The sequence below is a fragment of the Molothrus aeneus genome, chromosome 21 (assembly GCF_037042795.1).
Source record: "Molothrus aeneus isolate 106 chromosome 21, BPBGC_Maene_1.0, whole genome shotgun sequence".
Classification (NCBI taxonomy): domain Eukaryota; kingdom Metazoa; phylum Chordata; class Aves; order Passeriformes; family Icteridae; genus Molothrus; species Molothrus aeneus.
Genome location: NC_089666.1, coordinates 6,426,589 through 6,448,963, shown reverse-complemented (window position 1 = coordinate 6,448,963; position 22,375 = coordinate 6,426,589). Strand labels below are relative to the sequence as shown.

The 22,375-nt window shown below is 53.7% G+C and overlaps 1 protein-coding gene across 3 annotated transcripts; it reads right to left on the bottom strand.

Annotated features, from left to right (window-relative positions):
* Positions 1 to 76: 76 nt before the first annotated feature.
* On the bottom strand, positions 77 to 19,081 carry TMEM240 (transmembrane protein 240). 3 transcript variants are annotated; one of them, XM_066563947.1, is made up of 4 exons: positions 18,941 to 19,081; positions 17,607 to 17,713; positions 7,950 to 8,158; positions 77 to 4,358 (listed from the first exon to the last, which is right to left on the bottom strand). In XM_066563947.1, the coding sequence occupies exons 2-4, from the start codon at positions 17,696 to 17,698 to the stop codon at positions 4,210 to 4,212; spliced, it is 450 nt and encodes a 149-aa protein (XP_066420044.1). In that variant the 5' UTR covers positions 17,699 to 17,713; positions 18,941 to 19,081; the 3' UTR covers positions 77 to 4,209. The 3 variants fall into 3 exon arrangements, with proteins under 3 accessions (XP_066420044.1, XP_066420042.1, XP_066420041.1); XM_066563945.1 differs by lacking the exon at positions 18,941 to 19,081 and adding an exon at positions 18,000 to 18,201; XM_066563944.1 differs by lacking the exon at positions 18,941 to 19,081 and having other exon boundaries at positions 17,607 to 17,863.
* Between the last annotated feature and the right edge of the window lie 3,294 nt (positions 19,082 to 22,375).

Sequence of the window (22,375 nt, the reverse complement as noted above, 5' to 3'; positions counted from 1 at the left end):
TGGGGAGCTGCTGCTCCCAGAGGGAATCACTGACTTCAAAGGGTTGGGGAAAAAAAAACCACTCAGATGCAAAACATGCAAAAAACTATTTTACTGACAAACAGCAAAGGATGGGCTTAGTTCCAGGAGCTGAACTGGTTCTCTATGATACAAACATCTTCTTGAAAGGGAAGGAATGGCTGAAGTACACTCACTTGTTGACCCAAAATAAATCACAGTGTGCTTTTTTCTATTGCCTCCCCCAGCCCAAGCTCTCTGCACCTTCAGCTGCTCCCTTCAGCACAGGCTGGAGAGCACAAAGCCCTGGCTGAAATCTGCCTGTGCAAGTTTTATTTGATAAAAAATAAAAATGAGCCATTATTATTGCTTTTCAACCACAGTAGAGATGATTCTGTGATAGACCCAGAGCAGAGTTGGATCTCTCTGGTAGAGTCTGGGCTGTGCCTCTCCCTGCCTGATGCATGCAGAAGTGGTTTGGGTGCAGGAAAAAAGAAATAAAAGGATGGGAACCAGGGCAAGCAGCACTGCAGGCTCTGTCCTGGTGCTCCAGGGGTGAAAATCCTCCCCAGTGAGAGCAGGGCCTGGGCTCACCCTGCTGGGAGAGCCAGGAGGGGCTGGGGACCCCTGGGGACAGAAACGGGGGTGCCAGAGGGAGGACAGCTCCATGCAGGGGACAGAGAGACACAGACAGAGCTCAGGACACACGGACACACAGCAGGGCCCCACAGCCCAGCTGGGCTGGGCAGCTCCTCCTGGCTCCTCTGCTTCCTCTCCTCTGCTTCCTCTCCTCTGCTTCCTCTCCTCTTCTTCCTCTCCTCTGCTTCCTCTCCTTCTCTTCTGCTTCCTCTCCTCTTCTTCCTCTCCTCTGCTTCCTCTCCTCTTCTTCCTCTCCTCTTCTTCCTCTCCTCTGTCTCCTTCTCTGCTTCCTTCTCCTCCTTCCTCTCTTCTGCTTCCCACTCCTTTACTTCCTCTCCTCTTCTCCTCTGCTCCCTCTTCTCTGCTTTCCTCTCCTCTTCTTCCTCTCCTTTACTTCATCTCCTCTTCTTCCTCTCTTCTTCCCTCTCCTCTGCTTCCTCTCCTCTCCTTCCTTTCCTCTCCTTCCTCTCCTCTGCTTCCTGTCCTCTGCTTCCCTCTCTGCTTTCTCTCCTCTCTTCTTCCCTTTCCTCTTCTTCCTCTCCTCTTCTTCCTCTCCTTTAATTCCTCTCCTCTGCTTCCCTTTTCTCTTCTTCCTCTCCTTTATTTCCTCTCCTTCCTCTCCTCTACTTCCCTCTCTGCTTCCTCTCCTTCCTCTCCTTTACTTCCTCTCCTCTCTTTTCTCCTCTGCTTCCTTCTCCTGTTTCCTCTCCTCCTCTTCCTCTCCTCTCCTTCCCTTTCCTCTTCTCCTCTTCCCCTCCTCTGCTTCCCTCTTGTCATGTTGGTTTTTTTTTTTCAAAATCTCTTTTTATACAACAGGAACATTTTTATTATGTAGAAAAAATTTTTCCCCCCTCTTCCAGATCCTCAAATTTTTGTGGAATTTTGCCACGGATCAGCCGGATCAACCCTAACAGGTGTGAGCCACCACTTCACCCTTTCCAGCTGCCTAATTTTTAATATTTCTGCTTAAATTTTTAATATTTCAAACAAGCTCAGCTTCTAGAGCAGGGCAGAGCCAGGCTTTACATTCAGTCTGAGTTTAGTCAGTGGAAATTTTGATTTAAAGTGCTTTTTTCTCCCCTTTTTTTTACATAACCAGTCCCAGGGGCTCAATATTTTGTCCTTATCCCGATGGAATTTTCTCCCCTACAAAATGCTGTCCCCACTTGTTGATAACTGCTCAAGGAAAAGTTATTCCTTAGATCCTAAGGAATTTTGGACATCACGGCCAGGAATGACAGACAGACAGACAGACAGACAGACAGACACAAATATGCACCAGGCAATTATTGAGGTCCAGAAAAAACCTGGGGCTCCAAGACAAGAGGCACTAGGGAATAGCAAAAGTGGGAATGGCAGAAAAATGGGAATATTTGGGCAGTTTGGGGGGCTTGTAATTAACTGAACTGGGCGTAGGAAATTAAAAAATGACCCCAAAACACAGAAAGTGGAGCAGGGAGGAAGAGCAGGAGTTGGAGTGTCCTTTTCCCTGCCATCAAACAGCAGGAGGCCACTGAGAGAGTCATGGAATCCATGGAAAAAAAAAAAGAGATTTTTCTGGCAATGCTCAGCATCCTTCAGTTTTGGGTTTTTTCCCCTTTTTCTGCACCATCCCACTGGATACAAAAAGATGAAAGGAAGGGAAATATTGAGGGTTCTCAGATTTCTGGGGATGGCATTTCCCTCCTTCATCCCTGCTCACAAATCCCAGGACAGGATAAAACACCCCAAACCCCCCCAGCTGCTCCTGCAGGCCCTAAAGGAGGTTTTGGGGTGGGGACGCTGCCTCCAGAGCCTTGATCCCAAAAGATCAGACCCCAAAACCCACACAGGAGCAGCACCACAAAACCACTTTGGAGCTTCCTCACACCTGGGCTCAACTCTGGGGACATTTGGGGTGTGTGGGGAGGAGTTTGCTGTGGGTGTCTGTGGTTTTGGGGTTTTGCTCTGGGTGTCTGTGGTTTTGGGGTTTTGCTCTGGGTGTCTGTGGTTTTGGGGGTTTGCTCTGGGTGTCTGTGGTTTTGGGGTTTTGCTCTGGGTGTCTGTGGTTTGGGGTTTGCTCTGGGTGTCTGTGGTTTGGGGGTTTGCTCTGGGTGTCTGTGGTTTTGGGGTTTGCTCTGGGTGTCTGTGGTTTTGGGGTTTGCTCTGGGTGTCTGTGGTTTGGGGTTTGATCTGGGTGTCTGTGGTTTGGGGTTTTGCTCTGGGTGTCTGTGTGTCCCCAAAGCCCAGCCCCACAAGAAGGGGGTGCAGCAGGGGTGAGGCTGCTCAGGGACCCCTCTTGCTGCTCTTTGGGGTTTTGGGGTGTTTGAACCAGGCTGACCCCGCTCAGGACCCTCTTTTGCTGCTCTTTGGGGTTTGGGGGTATCTTAACCAGGTTTTTGGGGTGTTTGAACCAGGCTCACCCTGCTCAGGGCTCCCTCTGTGCCGGGTTTTTGGGGTTTGGGGTGTTTTAACCAGGTTTTTGGGGTGTTCTAATCAGGCTCACCCTACAAGAAGCTGCTTAGGGTCCCCTCTTGCTGCTCTCTGGGGTTTTTGGGGTGTTTTAACCAGGCTCACCCTACAGGAAGAGGACAGAGCAGCTCCTTTTTTCCCAGGCAAGGGCTGGGGTTGTGATGGTGCCGCCACCAAAAGTGCCACCACCAAAGATGCCACCACCAAAGGTGCCACCACCAAAGGTCCCCTTCCAAAGGTGTAACCTCCAAAGATGCCAGCACCAAAGGTACCACCAAAAGTGCCACCTCCAAAGGAGCCACCTCCAAAGGTGCCACCACAGCAGCAGCCCCTGTCCCCTGGCTCTGAGGTGGGCGTGCTTAAGGCAGGTTCAGAGGGCAGCAATGCAAACACAAACCCTGACCCATCCCCAGCCCTTCCTTCCCCCACAGCAACTCCAGAACATGAACCAAAGTAAAAAAAAACCCAAAAAAAAAACCAAAAAGGGGACTCTGTGAAACCTGTGAACCAAAGCAAAACAAACCCCAGAAACCCCAAAAAGGGGACTCTGTGCCTTCCCCCATCCAAGCCTGTGAACCAAAGCAAAAAAAAAAACCCAAAAACCCCAAAAAGGGGACTCTGTGCCTTCCCCCATCCAAACCTGTGACCAGCCAGGCCCTTGTAGCCATGGGAGGGTCAGAGCAGCCAAAGGAGCAAAGAAATTTTGTGGGGCTGGAGCTCCTGGAGGAGACATTTGCATCTTCTTGCTGCTGTCCCACCTCCATCCCCTCGGCCACCATTCCCAGTAGGATGTGCAGGACAGCCAGGAAAATGAGATGAGGGTTGAAATTATAATGCAAATCTTTTGTTGTTGTTGTTGTTGTTGTTGTTGTTTGTCTGCTTTTTTTTCTTTTTTTTTTTTTTACATATTTACACCAGTCTGACAATAAAATGTGGAACACAGTGCAAAGCCTCGGCTGCAGAGCGCCCAGCCCCGGCTCTGGTTGTGCATGGCTGCGCGTCCACCGCGGCCATCCCGACAAAACCGCGACAATCCGTGTCCCCAGCTGGCCCGGGAGCAGAGCAGCGGCTGTCCCGTGAGGAAGAGGAGTCCCGGCTGTGGTTCGGAGGCGCTGCAGTCCCTCACAGGTGCCGCGGGCTGGGGTGCCCGTTGTGGTAGAGCTTCTGTTTGATGTGCACCATGTTCCCCGTGGGCTCCTCGTACTGCCGAGGGTGGCGCTTGCGCAGCTCCTTCAGCTTACACAGCCTGGGGATCCACCACCAGGGCGTGTCTGCAACGAGGGACACCAGCGTCAGCCCTGTCACCCCCCCGGGCTCTGCGTGTCCCCAGGGCTCTGTGTGCCCAGGGCTGTGTCCCCAGGGCTGTGTCCCCAAAGCTCTGTGTCCCCAGGGCTCTGGGTGTCCCCAAAGCTCTGTGTCCCCAGGGCTCTGTGTGCCCAGGGCTGTGTCCCCAGGGCTCTGTGTCCCCAAAGCTCTGTGTCCCCAAAGCTCTGTGTGCCCAAAGCTCTGTGTCCCCAGGGCTCTGCGTGTCCCCAGGGCTCTGTGTGCCCAGGGCTGTGTCCCCAGAGCTCTGTGTGCCCAGGGCTCTGGGTGTCCCCAGGGCTGTGTCCCCAAAGCTCTGTGTGCCCAGGACTCTGGGTGTCCCCAGGGCTGTGTCCCCAGAGCTCTGTGTGCCCAAAGCTCTGTGTCCCCAGGGCTGTGTCCCCAAAGCTCTGTGTGCCCAGGGCTCTGGGTGTCCCCAGCAGAGCTCCTTGACTGCAAGGCAGGGAAGGTCAGGGCTCTGTCCCCAGGGCTGTGTCCCCAGCAGAGCTCCTTGTCCCCAGGATTTTGTGTCCCCAGGGTTCTGTGTGTCCCCAGGACTCTGGGTGAGTCCCCAGGGCTGTGTGTGACCCCAGCAGAGCTCCTTGACTGCAAGGCAGGGGACAGCAGGGTCACAGCTCTGTCCCCAGGGCTCAGGGTGTCCCCAACAGATCTCCTTGTCCCCAGGATTCTGTGTCCCCAGGGCTCTGGGTGTCCCCAGGGCTCTGGGTGAGTCCCCAGGGCTCTGGGTGCCCAGCAGAGCTCCTTGACTGCAAGGCAGGAAAGGTCAGGGCTCTGTCCCCAGGGCTCAGGGTGTCCCCAACAGATCTCCTTGTCCCCAGGATTCTGTGTCCCCAGGGCTCACTGTCCCCTGCCCAGCCCCTCGTCCCCCTGCCAGCACAGCCAGGGCAGCTCTGCTGCTTCTCCTCCCTCCTCCTGGCACCCCCAGGGTCACCCTGGGGGAATTCTCCAAGCTTGAGAATTCATTCTACACCTTGACTAAAGGATAAGTTTATATTCTCTAATATTTATACTGATTAATAATTGATACTAATTAATATTCTCAATATTAGATAATATTTATAATAATTGAAAATTTATAATAAGTAATATTTTATCTCATATTATATTTTATAGTAATAATTTGTAATAATATTTATACTAATTGCTAATTTATAATTTATACCTTATATAATATATTATATAATTATATATTAAACATTACATATAATATATAATCTCATATTATATATTATATATTATATATTATATATTATATATTATATATTATATATTATATATTATATATTATATATTATATATTATACAATACAATACATATCTTATATTACATATATTAACACTTTGTAATAACAATTATTATAATTGCAATTTATAATAATTAATATTTTATATGCTATATAGGTTTGTATTAATAATTCATAATAATAATATTTATAAGAAATATAGTAATTAATACACGTTTCAAATACTAAGTAATTACTAAATATAAAATATGAAATTCATTACTAAAAATAGAAAATACTAAGTACTTACTAAATATAAAATATGAGATTAATTACTAAAAATAAAATAGAAATTGATTATTAAAAATAAAATACTAAATTAATTACTAAAAATGTTTAAAATACTAAATTAATTACTAAAAATTAACTACTAAATAATACTACTAAATTACTAAATAAACTACTAAAATAAACTACTAAATAATTGCTAAGAATAAAAAATACTAAATAATTACTAAAAATAAAATACGAAATTCATTACTAAAAATAAAAAACACTAAATAATTACTAAAAATAAACCACTAAATGAATTACTAAAAATAAAAGCCTCCCATCACAAGGGGCAGGTGATCCCAGCTCCAGGAGAGCTCCTGGCAGCCCTGCTCTGATCTCTGGTGAAATCATGAGTCACAGCCCCAGAATTGCTTCTCAGAGGCTGAAATCTCCCAGGAAAATCAGAATCCCAGCTCAGAAACGGCTCCTGGAGCCTGCTGGGGTTTTGGGAAGATTAATGGGAAATTAATTTCATTTTTATCTGAGTTTTTAGAAAGAGACTGCACGTTTCTAATGAGAATTTCTTATGGGCCTGCAGATAAATCTTCCTGCTGCTCCTTTCCCTGAGCTGGGTTTAGCAGCACCATCAGTCAGGGGTTGGAGAAATGAGATTTTTTGGCACATTTGGAGGGAATTTCCAGTCATTCCCTAATTTTCCTGTCATTTTTATCTCCTCCAAATACGAAAACCCACGGGCTGAGGGGGGAATGGGGCAGAGGGAGGCTCTGAAGGGGCTGCTGGTCCTTCTTGGTGTTAATTCAGGATTTTACTGCTCCAAACCTGGCAACTGTGCCCAAGGTTTTTGTTTTTGATGACACAAGTGAATAAAAACCTCTCCACATCTGGCCAGGGGTGAGGGGTGGGAAGGGATGGAAATGGGAATGGAAATAATGGGAATAATGGAAATGGGAATGGAATGGGAATGAAAATGGAAATAGGAATGGGATTGGGAAGGGAATAATGGAGGACGAAAAGGAGAAGAGGAGGAGGAAGAGGAGGATGAAGAGAAGGAGGAGGAGGAAGAGGAGAAGATGAGGAGGAGGATGATGAAGATGAGGAAAATGAGGAAGATGATGAAGAGAAGACGAGGACAAAGATAAGGAAGAGGAGGAGGAAGAGGAGGAGGAAGAGGAGGAGGAAGATGATGAAGAAGAAAAGATGAGGAGGAAGCTGAGGAAGGGAAGGAAGAGGAGAAGATGAGGAAGATGAGAAGATGATGAGGAAGATGAGGAGGATGTGGAGGAAGAGGAGAAGAAGAGAAGATGAGGAGCAAGAGGAGAAGATGAGGAGGAGGAGGATGAAGATTAGGAGGAAGAAGAGGTAGGTAATGAAGATGATGAAGGTGATGAAGATTATTAAGATAAGGAAGATGATGAAGATGAGGAAGAGGAGAAGATGATGAGGGAGATGAGGAGGAAGAAGGTGATGAAGATGAAGGTGAGAAGATGAAGATGATTATGAAGAAGATGAGAAGATGATGAAGATGGTGAAGGTGAGAAGGAAGATGATGAAGATGAGAAGATGATGAGAAAGATGAGGAAGAGGAAGAGGAGAAGATGAGGAGGAAGATGACGAAGATGAGAAGACGACGAGGAGGAAGATGAGGAAGAGGAGGAGGAGATGATGAGAAGACGATGAAGATGAGGAAGATGAGAAGATGATGAGGAGGAAGATGATGAGAAGATGATGAAGATGAGGAAGATGAGAAGACGATGAGGAGGAAGATGATGAGAAGATGATGAAGATGAGGAAGATGAGAAGACGATGAGGAGGAAGATGAAGAGGAGGAGATGATGAGAAGACAATGAAGATGAGAACAATGCTGAAGAGGAGGAAGAAGAGCAGAAGACGAGAAAGATGAGGAAGAAGAACAGAAGATGAGGAAGAAGAACAGAAGATGAGGAGGAGGAGCAGCAGATGAGGAGGAGGAGCAGCAGATGATGAAGATGCTGATGAAGATGAAGCGGGGTGCGGGGCCCGTACCGTATCGGCGGCTGGCGCGCCAGGCGCGCACGGCGTAGTGCAGGACGCCGTCCATCCACACCAGGAACCAGCTGATGCAGAAGCCCAGCAGCAGCCCCAGCATGAGGTCGATCTCCTGCTTGGTCACATTGTCGGTCACAAAGTAATTCTCCGAGGAGTCCACCACCGACTGGTCCCCGTCGTAGGGGATCACGTAGTGCACGTGGTGCCTGGGCGAAAACGGGGCGGAAAACAGCAAAAATCGGTCAAAACTCTTCTTTTGGTTTCTATCCCACCGTCCCCAGCAGCAGAAGGGCTGCCCTGGCTCTTTGTGCTGCTGGCAGCAGAGGAAAGCATAAAAAAGGAGGGAAAGCACAAGCAGTGCACAGAGTGCCTGGGCAAAACCAGGGCAGAAATGGGCGAAAATCAGTGAAAACTCTTATTTGTTTTTTTTTCCCAGTTCTTCCCACCATCCCCAGCAGCAGAAGGGCTGCCCTGGCCCTTTGTGCTGCTGGCAACAGAGAGGAAAGCATGAGAAAGGAGGGAAAGCACAAGTATGGGATCACATCGTGCATGTGGTGCCTGCCAGGAATTGGGCAGAAAGGGGAAAAATCAGTGCAAACCCTTATTTTGGTTTTTCTTCCAGTTTCTCCCACCGTCCGCAGCAGCAGAAGGGCTGCCCTGGCTCTTTGTGCTGCTGCCAGCAGAGAGGAAAGCATGGAAAAGGAGAAAACACAAAAAAAAAAGGGAAAGCACAAGTAGTGCACAAGGTGCCTGGCCAAAAATTGGGTTTAAAAGGGGAAAAAATCAGTGAAAACTCTTATTTTGGTTTTTCTCTCACCATCCCCAGCAGCAGAAGGGGCCCTGGCAACAGAGGAAAGCAAGAAAAGGAGGGAAAGCACAAGTAGTGCACATGGTGCCTGGGCAAAAACCGGCAAAAATCAGTGGAAATTCTTATTTTGGTTTTTCTCCCAGTTCTTCCCACCGTCCCCAGCAGCAGAAGGGCTGCCCTGGCCCTTTGTGCTGCCGGCAGCAGAGAGGAAAGCATGGAAAAGGAGGGAAAGAATAAAAATCCCTGAGCCCAGGCCTTTTATCCTTATTGGCTGTAATGGTTATTATTATTATTGTTGTTATTATTATTATTATTATTATTATTATTATTATTATTATTATTATTATTATTATTATTATTATTATTATTTAAAACAAACAAACAAAACCCGCAAAGACAAACAAAAACCCAAACAGAAACCCCAAAACTGCCCCTCCCCAGTGGGCACAGGTGGCTCTGTCCCTGCCCAGGAGTGACCACACACCCATCCAGGTGATGTCCAGCCCCAGGTGCCCTCCACCAGCACAGCCCTGGCACCCCCAGTGCCCCCAGTTCAGGCTGTGCCAGCCGTGCCCAGTGTCCCCAGTGCCCGTCCCTGTGTCCCCGTGTCCCTGTCCCCGTGTCCCCCAGTGTCCCCGTGTCCCCGGCCTTGTCCCCCTGTCCCTGTCTCTGTCCCTTTCCCTGTGTCCCTGTCCCTGTCACACAGAGCAGAGCGAGGCAGTCCCCGAGGCCTCTGAATATTCATGAGGCTCAGGTTGCTCCATAATCACGCCTGAGAAACGTCCAAATATTGACACAAACAAAGCTGCACTCCAAGAACCTTCCCAAAAGAGCCCCAGTCCCAGCCATGCCCTCACGGGGCTGGCACGGGGCTGGCACGGGGCTGGCACCGGCTCCAGGGTGGCGACAGCCCCGCCAGCCCCCATTGTCACGGGACAGGGCAGGGACAGGGGGTGGCAGCTCTGGGGGCAGCTCTGCTCCCGGTGCCGCCCAGTTGGGAACTGGGATTGTCCCTCCTCGGGCACTGGGAAATCCGGGCAGGGGCGGCAGGGGGGAGAGGGGACCCCAAAAGGAATGGGAGGGGTGCCATGGGCACAGGCAAGCACTTCCCGTGGGCCACTGTCCCCAGATCCCTGCCCCAGGTTCTGCCTGTGATTAAACATCTCCCGCTGTCCCCAAATCCCCGCACAGAACTCACATCTCCCATTGTCCATGATTTCCCAAATCCCTGCACACGTTTCCCATGTCCCACTGTCCCCAAATCCCCGTGACAGAGGTGCCACTCGTGCCCTGGGCTCTGCCCATGATTATTTACAAGAGAAGGAGGAACTGAACAATTCCTGAGGGCAATTCCTGGGCAGCCCCAGCTGCTGCCGGGTCACCCTGTGCCACCTCCTGTCCTCAGCTGTGCCCACCCGGGAGGATCCCAAAACATCCCAAGCTGTGCCCACCCTGGCTGTGCTGGAGCTTCCACAGGGGACAGAAATTGAGGGACAAGAATCCCAGACACAGGAATCCCAGGGACAGAAATTGAGGGACAAAAATTCCTGAGACAGAAATTGAGGGACAGCAATCCCAGACACAGAAATCCCAGGGACAGAAATTGAGGGACAGCAATCCCAGGGACAGAAACTGAGGGGCAGAAATTGAGGGGCAGAAACTGAGGGACAGATATTGAGGGGCAGAAATTGAGGGGCAGAAATTGAGGGACAGGAATCCCAGCCCAGCTGGGCCATGAGCTCCCGGCGGGGCTGGCTCTGCCCTGCTCTCCGGCTCGGGTGACACACAGACAGACAGACAGACAGACAGACAGACGGACAGACAGACGGACGGTCCGTGTGTCTGCCCGGTGTCCCCAGGCCAGGCTGTGCCACACGGGAGGCTCGGGCTCTGTCCCCAGCGCTATTGTCCCCTGCGGTGACCTTGGGTGAGCGCCACCACCGCTGCTGCTGCTGCAGCCACAGCACGGAGAGACACCGGGGCTGGGACACGGGGACAGCGACAGGGACGGGGATGGGGACGGGGATGGGGACAGCGATGGGGAGGGGACAGCGATAGGGACGGGGACAGGGATGGGGGAGAGGGGCGGGGTCAGGGACAAGGATGGGGACAGTGATGGGGACGGGGATAAGGAGAGAGACAGGAATGGGAACAGGGACAGAGAACAGGGATGGGGACAGCAATGGGGGACAGGGATGGGGACAAGGATAGGGACAGCGACAGGGACAAGAATGGGGACAGGGATGTGGACGGCAATGGGGGACAGGGACAGGGATGGGGACAGGGACGGGCACAGCCACGGGGACGGGGACAGGGACGGGCACAGGGACAGGGACAGGGACGGGGAGGCGCCGATGCTCCGGCTCAGCCCCGCTCCCTCGCGGCAGGTGACAGTGACATCACGGCCCAGCTCCCGCCGCAGCTGCCACATCCCGGCCGGACCAGCCCTTCCCGGGCTTTGGGGCTGATCCGGGCGGGGCTGGGGGAGGCAGCGCCACCCCCGACCCCTCCCCGCCCGAGCCTGGGGCCGCTCCGAGCAGCCCCGGCCGGTCCCAGCACGGGCACGGTGCCCAGAACGGGGCTGGGAGCCTGGCACCGGAACCTGGGAGAGCCTGGGGTTCGGAGAGCCTGGCACAGGGGTTCGGAGAGCCTGGCACAGGGTTTGGAGAGCCTGGGGTTTGGAGAGCCTGGCACAGGAGTTTGGAGAGCCTGGCACAGGGGTTTGGAGCCTGGCACAGGGGTTGGCACAGCCTGGAACAGAGGTTTGGGAGAGGCTGGCACAGGGGTTTGGGAGAGGCTGGCACAGGGGTTGGCACAGCCTGGAACAGAGGTTTGGGAGAGGCTGGCACAGGGGTTTGGGAGAGGCTGGCACAGGGATTGGCACAGCCTGAGGTTTGGAGAGGCTGGCACAGGGGTTTCGGAGAGCCTGGCACAGGGGTTGGCACAGCCTGGAGCCGCCACAGGCTGGCATGGAGGGTGCCAAGCTGCCCCAGGGATCTGCTGCAGCTGCCACATCCCTGCAGGGAGCGTGGCTGCCGCCCCTCCCTGTTGCCCCCGACTGTCAATGCTCGTTGTCACCTGTGGCTGTCACCCCTGGCTGCCGCCGCCCTTTCCTGAGCCAGAAGTGCCCCAGGAGCTGTCCCTGTCACCCCCAGCCGTGTCCAGGTGCCACCCTTGGCTCTGTCCTGGTGCCCCCCAGCCCAGCTCCCCTTCCCCAGCATTGCTCTCCCATGCCCTGGGGGGTGCTGGCAGCTCTGCCCTCCCTGCTCTGCTGCTCTGGAGAGGGAAAACCCAGCCCAGCCTGGTGGCGGCACCTCACCTGCACAGGTGACACATTTGTCACCTCTCAGAGCCCAGGGGAACGCCCAGCTCAGCCACCAGAGCAGGCAGCAGAGCTTGCCCAGCCCAGGCTCACTCAGGCTGCAAACAGAGGCTCAGAGCACCCCAAAAACTGCGAATTTGGGCACCTGGGCAGCTGCAGGCAGCCCCAGCTCCCCCCAGGCCAGGGCAGCCACTCCAGCTCTATCCAAAGGCACAAAAGAAATCACCAAAATCCTGCAAAGAATAAAACAAAATGCCAGTCACCACTGGGGGGATGTGATCTTTGGGTGGTCACCAACTGCAAATGGGATCTTTGATGAGTTGTGTCATCCTATGGTAGTTTTGTTAATATTATTGGAGTAAGGTTAGGGTTAGGGTTATCATTTATAGGGTTATCATTTTAGGGTTATCATTTATAGGGTTTTCATTTTTGGGTTATCATTTAAATTGCTAATTTAGAATCCTACACCTGTGTTCACCTCCCCATCAAACACACAAGGAAAGCACAGGTGCCACAGTGTCACCATGATATTTTCTGAACAATCCTTTTGCCAGGATTTTTTTTCTCCTGAGGAGCTGAGAAGCCTCAGAGGAAAAGAAAAACAAGAATTATCTGCTGCTATGGGATGCAACAGGTGCATCTTTGATTGGTCTCGTGTGGTTGTTTTTAATCAATGGCCAATCACAGCCCAGCTGTCTCAGACTCTCTGAGAGTCACAAGATTTTATTATCATTCCTTTCTATTCCTTCCAAGCTTTCTGATGAAATCCTTTTCTTCTATTCTTTCAGTATCGTTTTAATATATCGTTTTCTTTTAATAAAATATATATCATAAATATAATATATATCATAAATATATACAATAAAATCATAAATCAGCCTTCTGAAACATGGAGTCAAGATTCTCATCTCTTCCCTCGTCCTGGGGCCCCTGAGATCACCAACACACCACAGCTCCCTCCTGACACCTGGACCTCAAAAGCACCTCCCAAAAATCCCTCCTGTCATGAACTGACACAAACAGCCCCAGCCCTGGTACCCCTGAGCCCCAGGAGGGGACCCCAGGGCCCCCCGAGCTGTGCCCACCCTGGCTGTGCTGGACCTTCCACAGGGGACAGAAACTGAGGGGCAGAAACTGAGGGACAGAAAGTGAGGGGCAGAAATTGAGGGGCAGAAATGGGGGGACAGAAACTGAGGGACAGAAATTAGGGGACAGAAATCCCAGGGACAGAAATTGAGGGACAGAAATGGGGGGACAGAAATTGAGGGGCAGAAATTGAGGGGCAGAAATTTAGGGGCAGAAATTTAGGGGCAGAAATGGGGGGGCAGAAATTGAGGGGCAGAAATTGAGGGGCAGAAATGGGGGGACAGAAATGGGGGGAGTGCCCTGCTGGCCGTGCCCCTGGGTGACCCCAGAGCCCCCAGGACGTGGGCACAGCCTGGGCACAGCTGGTGCTGCTGCCTGCCAGCACCCCAGGGACCAACAGCAAATCCTGGGCACAGGGACAGGAGACTCTCAAAGGGGAGCTGGGACCTGGCAGGGCCATCCCAGTGCCAGGGGAAGGGGGATCCAGGCTGAGGATGCACCCAGGGCCCCCTGTCAGGGCTCAGCTCCCCATCCCAGTGCCAGGGGATTGGGGATCTGGGCTGAGGATGTACCCAGGGCACCCAGGGCAGCCTGGCAGGGCCATCCCAGTGCCAGAGGATTGAGGATCCAGGCTGAGGATGGAGCCAGGACAGCCTGGAAGGACTCAGCAGAGTTTTCCCAGCTGAGGATGCTCTCCCACGGCCCTGGCACAGCTGGCATAGCTGGCACACAGCCCCAGCCCCTCCTGGAGGGCACTGCCAGGGCCTGGGCTCACACCCAGCCTGGCTGCAGGACAGCTCCACCCTGAGGCAGGAGACAACCAGGAGAGGAGGGGAGAGGAGGGGAAGGGAGGGGAGGGGAAGGGAAACCTTTCTGCCTGAGTTATTGGGTCTGCCCAGCACTGTGACCCAGGCTGGGGCAGAGGGAGATCATTAATTGCAGCAGCCCAGCCCAGCCCATCAATCTCCATCCACCCATCCCAATTCCTCCTTCCCTCCCATTTCTGCCACATTTCCTGATTTTCCCCATCCCTTCCTGCACCAACACCGAGCTGCAGCTCCCTCCTCCTCCCTCCCCTCTGCTTTTTGGCAAATTCAGTTTCCTTTTCTTCATCAAGCCCTGCCAGGAGGCTCCAGGACCCAGCCCAGCCTGGGGGAGCCGCTCCCGGCCCAGGGCTGGGCTCAGGGCTCCTGGGCAGCTCTCACAGGGCACAGCCTGGAAACCAGAGGGCTCCAAAGGCTGCCAGGGGGGCAGCAGGGCAGGACAAAGAGGTGGCACAGCCCAGGAAGGGTTTGGGACCTCCTGGTCCTGCCAGGGCAGGGCAGGGCTCAACATGAGGGTGGCACAGCCCAGGGAAGGGTTTGGGATCTCCTGGCAGGACCAGGGGGGCAGCAGGGCAGGAAAAAGAGGTGGCAGAGCCCAGAGGGAAGTTTGGGATCTCCTGGTGGTGCCAGGGGGACAACAGGGCGGGAAAAAGCTCAGGATGAGGGTGGCAGAGCCCAGGGAAGGGTTTGAGATCTCCTGGTCCTGCAAGGCAGAGCTCAGCTCAAGGTTGCCCAGCCCAGAGAGGGTTTTAGGATCTCCTGGCAGGAACCAGGGGTGCAGCAGGGCAGGACAAAGAGGTGGCACAGCCCAGGAAGGGTTTGGGATCTCCTGGTCCTGCAGGACAGGTCAGGGCAAAGCTCAGGGACGAGGTGGCACAGCCCAGAGGGGAGTTTGGGATCTCCTGGTGCTGCCAGTGGGGCAGCAGGGCAGGAAAAAGCTCAGGACGAGATGGCAGAGTCCAGGGAAGGGTTTGGGATCTCCTGGTCCTGCAGGACAGAGCTTAGCACAGGGTGGCACAGCCCAGGGAGGGGTTTGGGATCTCCTGGGGGTCAGCACAGGGTGGCAGAGCTCAGCACAGGGTGGCACAGCCCAGGGAGGGGTTTGGGATCTCCTGCTCGGCGAGGAGCAGCTCCCAGGCAGCTCTCAGAGCCTCCTGAGCTCTTTCTGTGGGCAGGAGCCTCTGCTCCCACACGCCTGAGGCAAAGGATAAACTCTGATTTTTGTCTCCTCTCCCATCCAGTCTCGGCAGTTTGGGGAGGTTTTTTTTGTGCCCTCTCCAGGAAATGACCCCGTGGTGTTTGTGGGCAGTGCCAGGGCCGGGTTCTGTGCCCCAAGAGCTCTGCAGGCACAGAGGGAGCTCAGAGGGGTGACCCTGGCACCTCCTCAGCCCTGGGCACAGGGGACACTCAGAGAGCCCTGACACTGCTCAGCCACTCCAAACACCCCAGCAGCTCCTTTCCACCAGCACTGAAGCCAGCTGGGAGCAGGAACAGAAAAACTGGTGGGAGAGGCAGAGGAAAACTCTCAAAACTAGCAAAAAACATCGAGGGAATAAAAAAAAAAAGCAGCTCAGAAAAAGCAAATCCTTGCCCAAACCAAGTGGGAGACACTCTGGAAGTTTTTTGCCTTTGAAATTTGCCTTGAGAGGAGGTGCCCCAGGAGCTGAGGGTGCTGCCACATCCCAGGCCTGGCTGCTCCTGGGCCTGAACAGAGGAGCACCAGGAACAGTCCCATGGAGCAGGACAAAATTCACCTCCCCATATGTATTTGTTTATAATTCTGGGCCTGAACACAGCCCAGAGCAGCATGAGGAACAGTCCCACACAGAAAGGCAGAATTCACCTCCCAGTATTTATATTTTTATAATTCTGTTCAGCCCTGGGCCTGAGCAGACTCCAGAGCAGCATGAGGAGCAGTCCCTCAGAGCAGGGCAAAATTCACCTCCCAGAGCTCAGCCCTGGGCCTCAACGGAGCCCAGAGCAGCACCAGGAGCAGTCCCACAGAGCAGGACCAAATTCTCCTCCCCATATGCATTTTTTTATCATTCTGTTCAGCCCAGGGCCTGAGCAGACTCCAGAGCAGCACCAGGAACTACAGGAACTACAACCAGTCCTACAGAGAAGGGCAAAATTCACCTCCCCATATGTATTTTTTTTATAATTCTAGGCCTGAACAGACTCCAGAGCAGCATGAGGAACAGTCCCACACAGAAGGGCAAAATTCACCTCCCCAGTTTATATTTTTTTTATAATTCTGTCCAGCCCTAGGCCTGAACAGAGTCCAGAGCAGCACCAGGAGCAGTCCCATAGAGCAGGGAGAAATTCACTTCCCAGAGCTCAGCCCTAGGCCTGAACAGAGTCCAGAGCAGCACGAGGAACAGTCCCACAGAGCAGGGCAGAATTCACTTCCCCAGTATTTATATTTTTATAATTCTGTTCAGCCCTGGGCCTGAGCAGACTCCAGAGCAGCACCAGGAGCAGTCCCTCAGAACAGGGAGAAATTCACCTCCCCAGTATTTTTATATTTCTGTAATTCCGGTCAGCCCTGGGCCTGAGCAGACTCCAGAGCAGCACCAGGAACAGTCCTATAGAGAAGGGCAAAATTCACCTCCCCATATATATTTTTTTTATAATTCTCTTCAGCCTTGGGCCTAAACAGAGTCCAGAGCAGCACCAGGAACAATCCCACAGAGCAGGGCAGAATTCACCTCCCCAGTATTTATATTTTTATAATTCTGTTCAGCCCTGGGCCTGAGCAGACTCCAGAGCAGCATGAAGAGCAGTCCCACAGAGCAGGGTGGAATTCACCTCCCCAGTATTTATATTTTATAATTCTGGGCCTGAGCAGAGTCCAGAGCAGCACCAGGAGCAGTCCCTCAGAGAAGGGCAAAATTCACCTCCCCATATATATTTTTTTTATCATTCTGTTCATCCCTGGGCCTGAGGAGACTCCAGAGCAGGCAGATCCCAGTTCCAAGCCGAGCACTCCAGGGATAAGGCACAGAGATGCTGCTTGGGAGGATGAGGAAGGTGTTTGTGTCCAGGCATAAAGTTGTGCACAGCAGAGGCAGCACTCCTGAAGCACAGCCCGGCCTCTTCAGCGTGCTGTGTCCAGCAGGAAAAGCCACAGGGAATGAAAATCTGATCAAAGATTGATTGCAAAGCCTCCGAGTGACTGTCCTAGGTGGCCACATCCCAGCCTGGACAGGGCCAAGCCCCATTCCATTTCTGAGCCACAAAACCAGCACCAACTGCAACACCCAGACCACAAACAGGCTGGGGAACCAGCACGGCCCAACCGGCGACAAAAGGCACAATGACAAACGCTTAAATCAAAGTTTCTCGCTCCCCCAGGGCTCCCAAATGCCTGTACACAAAGGAAAACGCACTTCCAAGCCCACAGAAAACTCTTCTTCCAGAAAAAAACAAAACAAATTTAAAAAAACAACAACAAACAGCACCCCACTCCCTCACCCTGCTCATGCAGGAGCTGCTGAGGAAGGTGAGACACGGCCAGGATGCAGAAATGGTGGCACAGCTGCCACCCTGTCCCTGTCACCTCGTCCCCAGGTGGGCAGGGCGGGCAGGGGGGATGCTCTGCAGGTAGAACTCACCTTCCACAGTTGCAGTGACAAACTCGGTCCTCCCCTCGGAGGTGCGGTAGGATGTAATTGTGAAATCTGTCCAGCAAGGCGTTCATGTCCATCAAGCAAGCTATTGCCTGTAAGAGCCCACAAGCGAGGCACGGGGTCAGCTCTGGGCGCTGGGGTAAAACATCCACTCCAGTTTGATTGCCGGGCACCGAAGCAGTCATCAGGAAAAGACGCGTGTGTGGAGGGACACACACGCACACACAGAGGTGCTCGGGCTCAGGGACAGCGCGGGGGGAAGGTGGAAAGGAGGCGGGGGGGTGGCGGTGCTGATGGAGAGGAGGAGGAGGAGGAAGCGGGGGGGGGGGGGGGGGGACACCATGGATGGGGAGGGGAGATAAGCAAAAAATCTCTTACCATAACGATAGAGGCGCCCAGGATCATGAAAATCATGGTGTTTGCATTCATGGACATCAAGAGGGAACGGCCAGCGGTCGGGTCCGTGCGCCCGCAGCCCGCGGAGCGGCGGCCGCGCTATTCCGCAGCGCCGAGCGCGGGGCGCATCGCGCTCGCTGCCCGCACGCTGCGGTGCGGCGGGGGGCGGCGGGGCGGCGCGGAGCCCCCCGCGCACACCGCGCACCGAGCGCTCCCCCGTGCCGGGGCTGCCGCGGGCTCCCGCGCCCTGCCCTGCCCGCGTTATTATTTTGTAATTCTAAGGATGGATGTGATAGGTAAAAAAAAAAAAAAAAAATTAAAAAATTAAAAAAAAAATTAAAAATATTAAAATAATATTAAAAAATATTTTTAAAAAAAATTAAAAATAAAAATAATAATTCCGGCCCCGGGCTCCCCCCGGCCGCGGTGGCGGCGGGTGCGCGGCTCCGGGAGCGGGCACACGCCGGTGCAAGCACAGCCTTCATGCAGCAACTGGGAAGCGAGGCAGCCAAAGCCGGGGTGGGGGGGAGAGGCTGGGGGAGGAGGAGGCAGGCTGCAAAAAAATCACCCACTCCGGGGGAGCCTCATCGCATCCTCCCCGCCGACCCTCCCCAAAATCATCCCCGCCGCCGAGCGCCGCTAAATAAAAATCGGCGATGAAAAATAAATAAAATAAAATACCCCAGCCTCCAAATCACCGCGCCCACCCTCACCCCCCCTTCACCCCAAAAAAAAAAAAAAAAAAAAAAAATCAGCCCCACAAGCCCTCCCGGCTCGGGGCTGCGCTGTCCCCGCGGGCAGCCCCCGGGCCGGCCCCGCTCGGGGGAGGGATGCGGGATGCAGGGGAGGGATGCGGGATGCAGCGATGGGGAAGATGCGCCCAAGGCAGCGCCGGCCGCCCCCTCCCCACCCCGGGCATTTACCTACGTGGGGAGGCGCTGCTCCGGGAGCGGCTCATGGCGAGCGGCGGCTCCAGCTCTGCGGGCCGGCCCTGCGGGGCTCCCCCCGCCCCGCAGCCGCACGCCGAGCCCCGGCAGCGGCGCTTGGCCGCGTTTCCAGAGCCACACGCCATCCTCACCCCGCCCTTCCTCCGCCCGGGGTCGGCCCCGGCCCCCTTTGCCCCTCCGGGACCCCTCCCCGGGCTCTCTCCGCCCGGGGGTCCGCGCTGGGAGCGGGGCGGGCCGGGGGTGAGAGCCCCGCGTTCCCCCGCGCTGCCCCCGGAGCCTCCTCCGCCCGCGCCGAGCGCGGGAACCGAGCGGGGATCGCGGGCACCGAGCCGGGGATCGCGGGCACCGAGCCGGGGATCGAGGGCACCGAGCCGGGGATCGAGGGCACCGAGTCGGGGTCGCGAGCACCGAGCGGGGATCGTGGGAACCGAGCAGGGATCGAAGGCACCGAGCGGGGATCGAGGGCACGGAGCGGGGATCACGGGAACCGAGCAGAGATCGCGGGAACCGAGCGGGGGTCGCGGGCACCGAGCAGGGGTTGAGGGCACCGAGCGGGGATCGAGGGCACGGAGCGGGGATCACGGGAACCGAGCGAGGGTCGCTGGCACCGAGCGGGGATCACGGAAACCGAGCGGGGATCACGGGAACCGAGCGGAGATCACGGGCACCGAGCGGGGATCACGGGCACCGAGCGGGGATCACGGGCACCGAGCGGGGGTCGCGGCCCCGCGGGCAAAGGGAGGCAGCGGAGCCGCCTGGAGCGGGGAGCAAATCCCAGCCCGGCTGGAAATCCTCCCTGGGAAAATCCTCCCTGGGAAAATCCTCCCTCGCTTGGCCCCCCCCGAAAGGCCGGGCTGGTGCGGAGGGACCCCGGCAGGGCTGTGACACAAAGAGCTTTGTCCCCTCTCTGTCCCTAAGGCCAAGGGTCCGTTTGTTGCACACCGTGCTATCGGTCTGTCCAGTTTAGGAGCTGCTGTGGAAAAATGGAAAGAAAAGGAAAGGAAAAAAAAAAAAAAGAAGTGACCAGCCGGTAACTTTTTTGCTTGTTGGGTTGTTGTTCCTTTTACAGCAAACGGGGCGAGGTGCAGGGAGCAGCACGTGGGGAATGCGTGGCAGCTCAGCTTGGGTGTCCTGCAGAGCCTCCCCTCCATCCCCAGCCTTCCTCAGGGTGAGTTTCTCCTTGCTGGAATCCAGGTGTTCCTTTTTTTGGGCTTCTCAGAGTGACCAAAGCAGAATTTGCTGGTGCTGGGTTTTGCATTTTTGCAAATTTGTTTCCCTCCTGCTCCTCAGGCCACAATCAGCCTTCTTATGTAATGAGTGGTGTTATATAAACTCCATTCTTCAAGGAACAGTCATTAACCTACTACTGGGTATTGAAAATACCAAAATACTGTCACACAATTAAAATCACTAAATGGTGTCCTCAAATTAGAGCACAGATTGCATTGCAGATTTTTTAAATTTTTTTTTTTTTTTAATTAAAACACACACATGAAACATTTGACAAGCCAGGCTCTTCATGCAAAGGAGCAGCAGGGCAGGGAAGGCACCTCTTGCTTTATCCTCTGTCCTGAGCTCCTTCCACTTCTCCCTGAGCTCAGAAGTGGATTCTGCCATGGAAATGCAGAGCTCAGAGAGGAGGCAGCTGGTTACTCTGCCTGCTGTAGGAAACAAAACGCTTCTAAAGTCACAGCCGAATAACACAAGAGGAGGGAACAGTTTGAGGACAAGTCTCAGGGAGTTTTGTGGAGCTGAAGTTTTCCCAGCCCTCCCACAAGCCAGGCTGGGTCAGTCTCAGCTGGCTTCAGGCACTGAGGAGAGATTTTGTTATTGGCTCGGGTAAAGCCATTTCCCTCCCTGTGCTTCTGGAGCAAAAGTCCCCCAGGAATCCCTGTTGTGGTCGGTCCTGGCTGCTGGGGATCCCAGACATCTCTGTCCTGATCAATTCTGGCTCCCAAACATCCCTGTTGTGGTCAGTTCTGGCTGCTGAGAGATCCCAAACATCCCTGTCCTGATCAGTCCTGGCTGCTAAAAGATCCCAAACATCCCTGTCCTGATCAGTCCTGGCTGCTGGGGATCCCAAACATCCCTGTCCTGGTCAATTCTGGCTCCCAAACATCCCTGTCCTGATCAGTCTTGGCTGCTGGGGATCCCAAACATCCCTGTCCTGATCAATTCTGGCTGCTGGGGATCCCAAACATCCTTGTCCTGATCAATTCTGGCTCCCAAACATCCGTGTTGTGGTCAGTTCTGGCTGCTGAGAGATCCCAAACATCCCTGTCCTGATCAGTCCTGGCTGCTGGGGACCCCAAACATCCCTGTCCTGATCAATTCTGGCTGCTGGGGATCCCAAACATCCTTGTCCTGATCATTCCTGGCTTTTGGGGATCCCAAACATCCCTGTCCTGATCAGTCCTGGCTGCTAAAAGATCCCAAACATCCCTGACAGTGACAAACTCCAGCCTGGTCGTGGCCCGAGTGGTGCTGCCGCAGCTGCTGTGAGCCAGGGACGTTCACACCTGAGCTGCCCCCACAATGGGTTTGTTAAACTCGTTCCTAATTAACAACGGGCTTGTTAAACTCCCTCCTAACCACAACGGGTTTATTAATCTCGTTTCTAATTAACAATTAGCAGCACCCCCGCCCTGCCTGTGGCTCCTGCTCAGCCCCAAGCTGTCACCAGCACCCTCACTCACCCTGAGGGGTGCCCGGGTCCCAGATAGGATGCAGTGACCCACGACCCCTCTGGAGATGGGACAGAACCTGGAAAACAAACTCTGAAACCTCACCAAAGCTGCTGATCCAGGTCCCATCCCCTTGCAGAATTCCCGTTTTAACTATTAAATAGCCCAAAAACCCCAGCACAGGTAATTCAGATTATTACACATTCCCAACCCCAAATATGATGCAGTGACCGATCTGGAGACAGGACAGGACCAGGAAAAGAAACTGCAAACCTCATCACAACTGCTGCTTCAACACCCATCCCTGGGCAGAATTCCTGCTTGAAGTGTTTTTAACATCCCAAAAAACGCAGCACAGGAAATTCTGGGTTATTAAAGATTCACAGGAGCCAAATAATGATAAAAAGTTTAACAAATGAATTTGATGCAGTGACCCATTTGGAGCCAGGACAGGACCAGGAAAACAAACTCTGCAAACCTCATCACAACTGCTGCTCCAACTCCCACCCCTGGGCAGAATTCCTGTTTTAACGATAAAACAGCCCAAAAAACCCCCAGCACAGGGAACTTTGGGTTATTAAAGATTCCCAAACCCAACTGTGATGCCGTGACCCATTTGGAGAGAGGCCAGGAAGGCTCGGAGCTGGCACAGGCTGAGTTTCAGAGCAGAGAGCACAGCCAAGCCCCAGGAGCGCAGAGGTTTCATTGAGGGCTCCACTCAAACCTC

Excerpts from the sequence above, each read along its gene's own strand:
- TMEM240 (XM_066563944.1), bottom strand. The coding sequence starts at position 17,806 with ATGACTGCTTCGGTGCCCGGCAATCAAACTGGAGTGGATGTTTTACCC. Across the intron at positions 8,159-17,606 it reads TGTCACTGCAACTGTGGAAG|GCACCACGTGCACTACGTGA; the intron begins GTGAGTTCTACC and ends GTTTTCGCCCAG. Across the intron at positions 4,359-7,949 it reads GCGCGCCAGCCGCCGATACG|ACACGCCCTGGTGGTGGATC; the intron begins GTACGGGCCCCG and ends CCCTCGTTGCAG.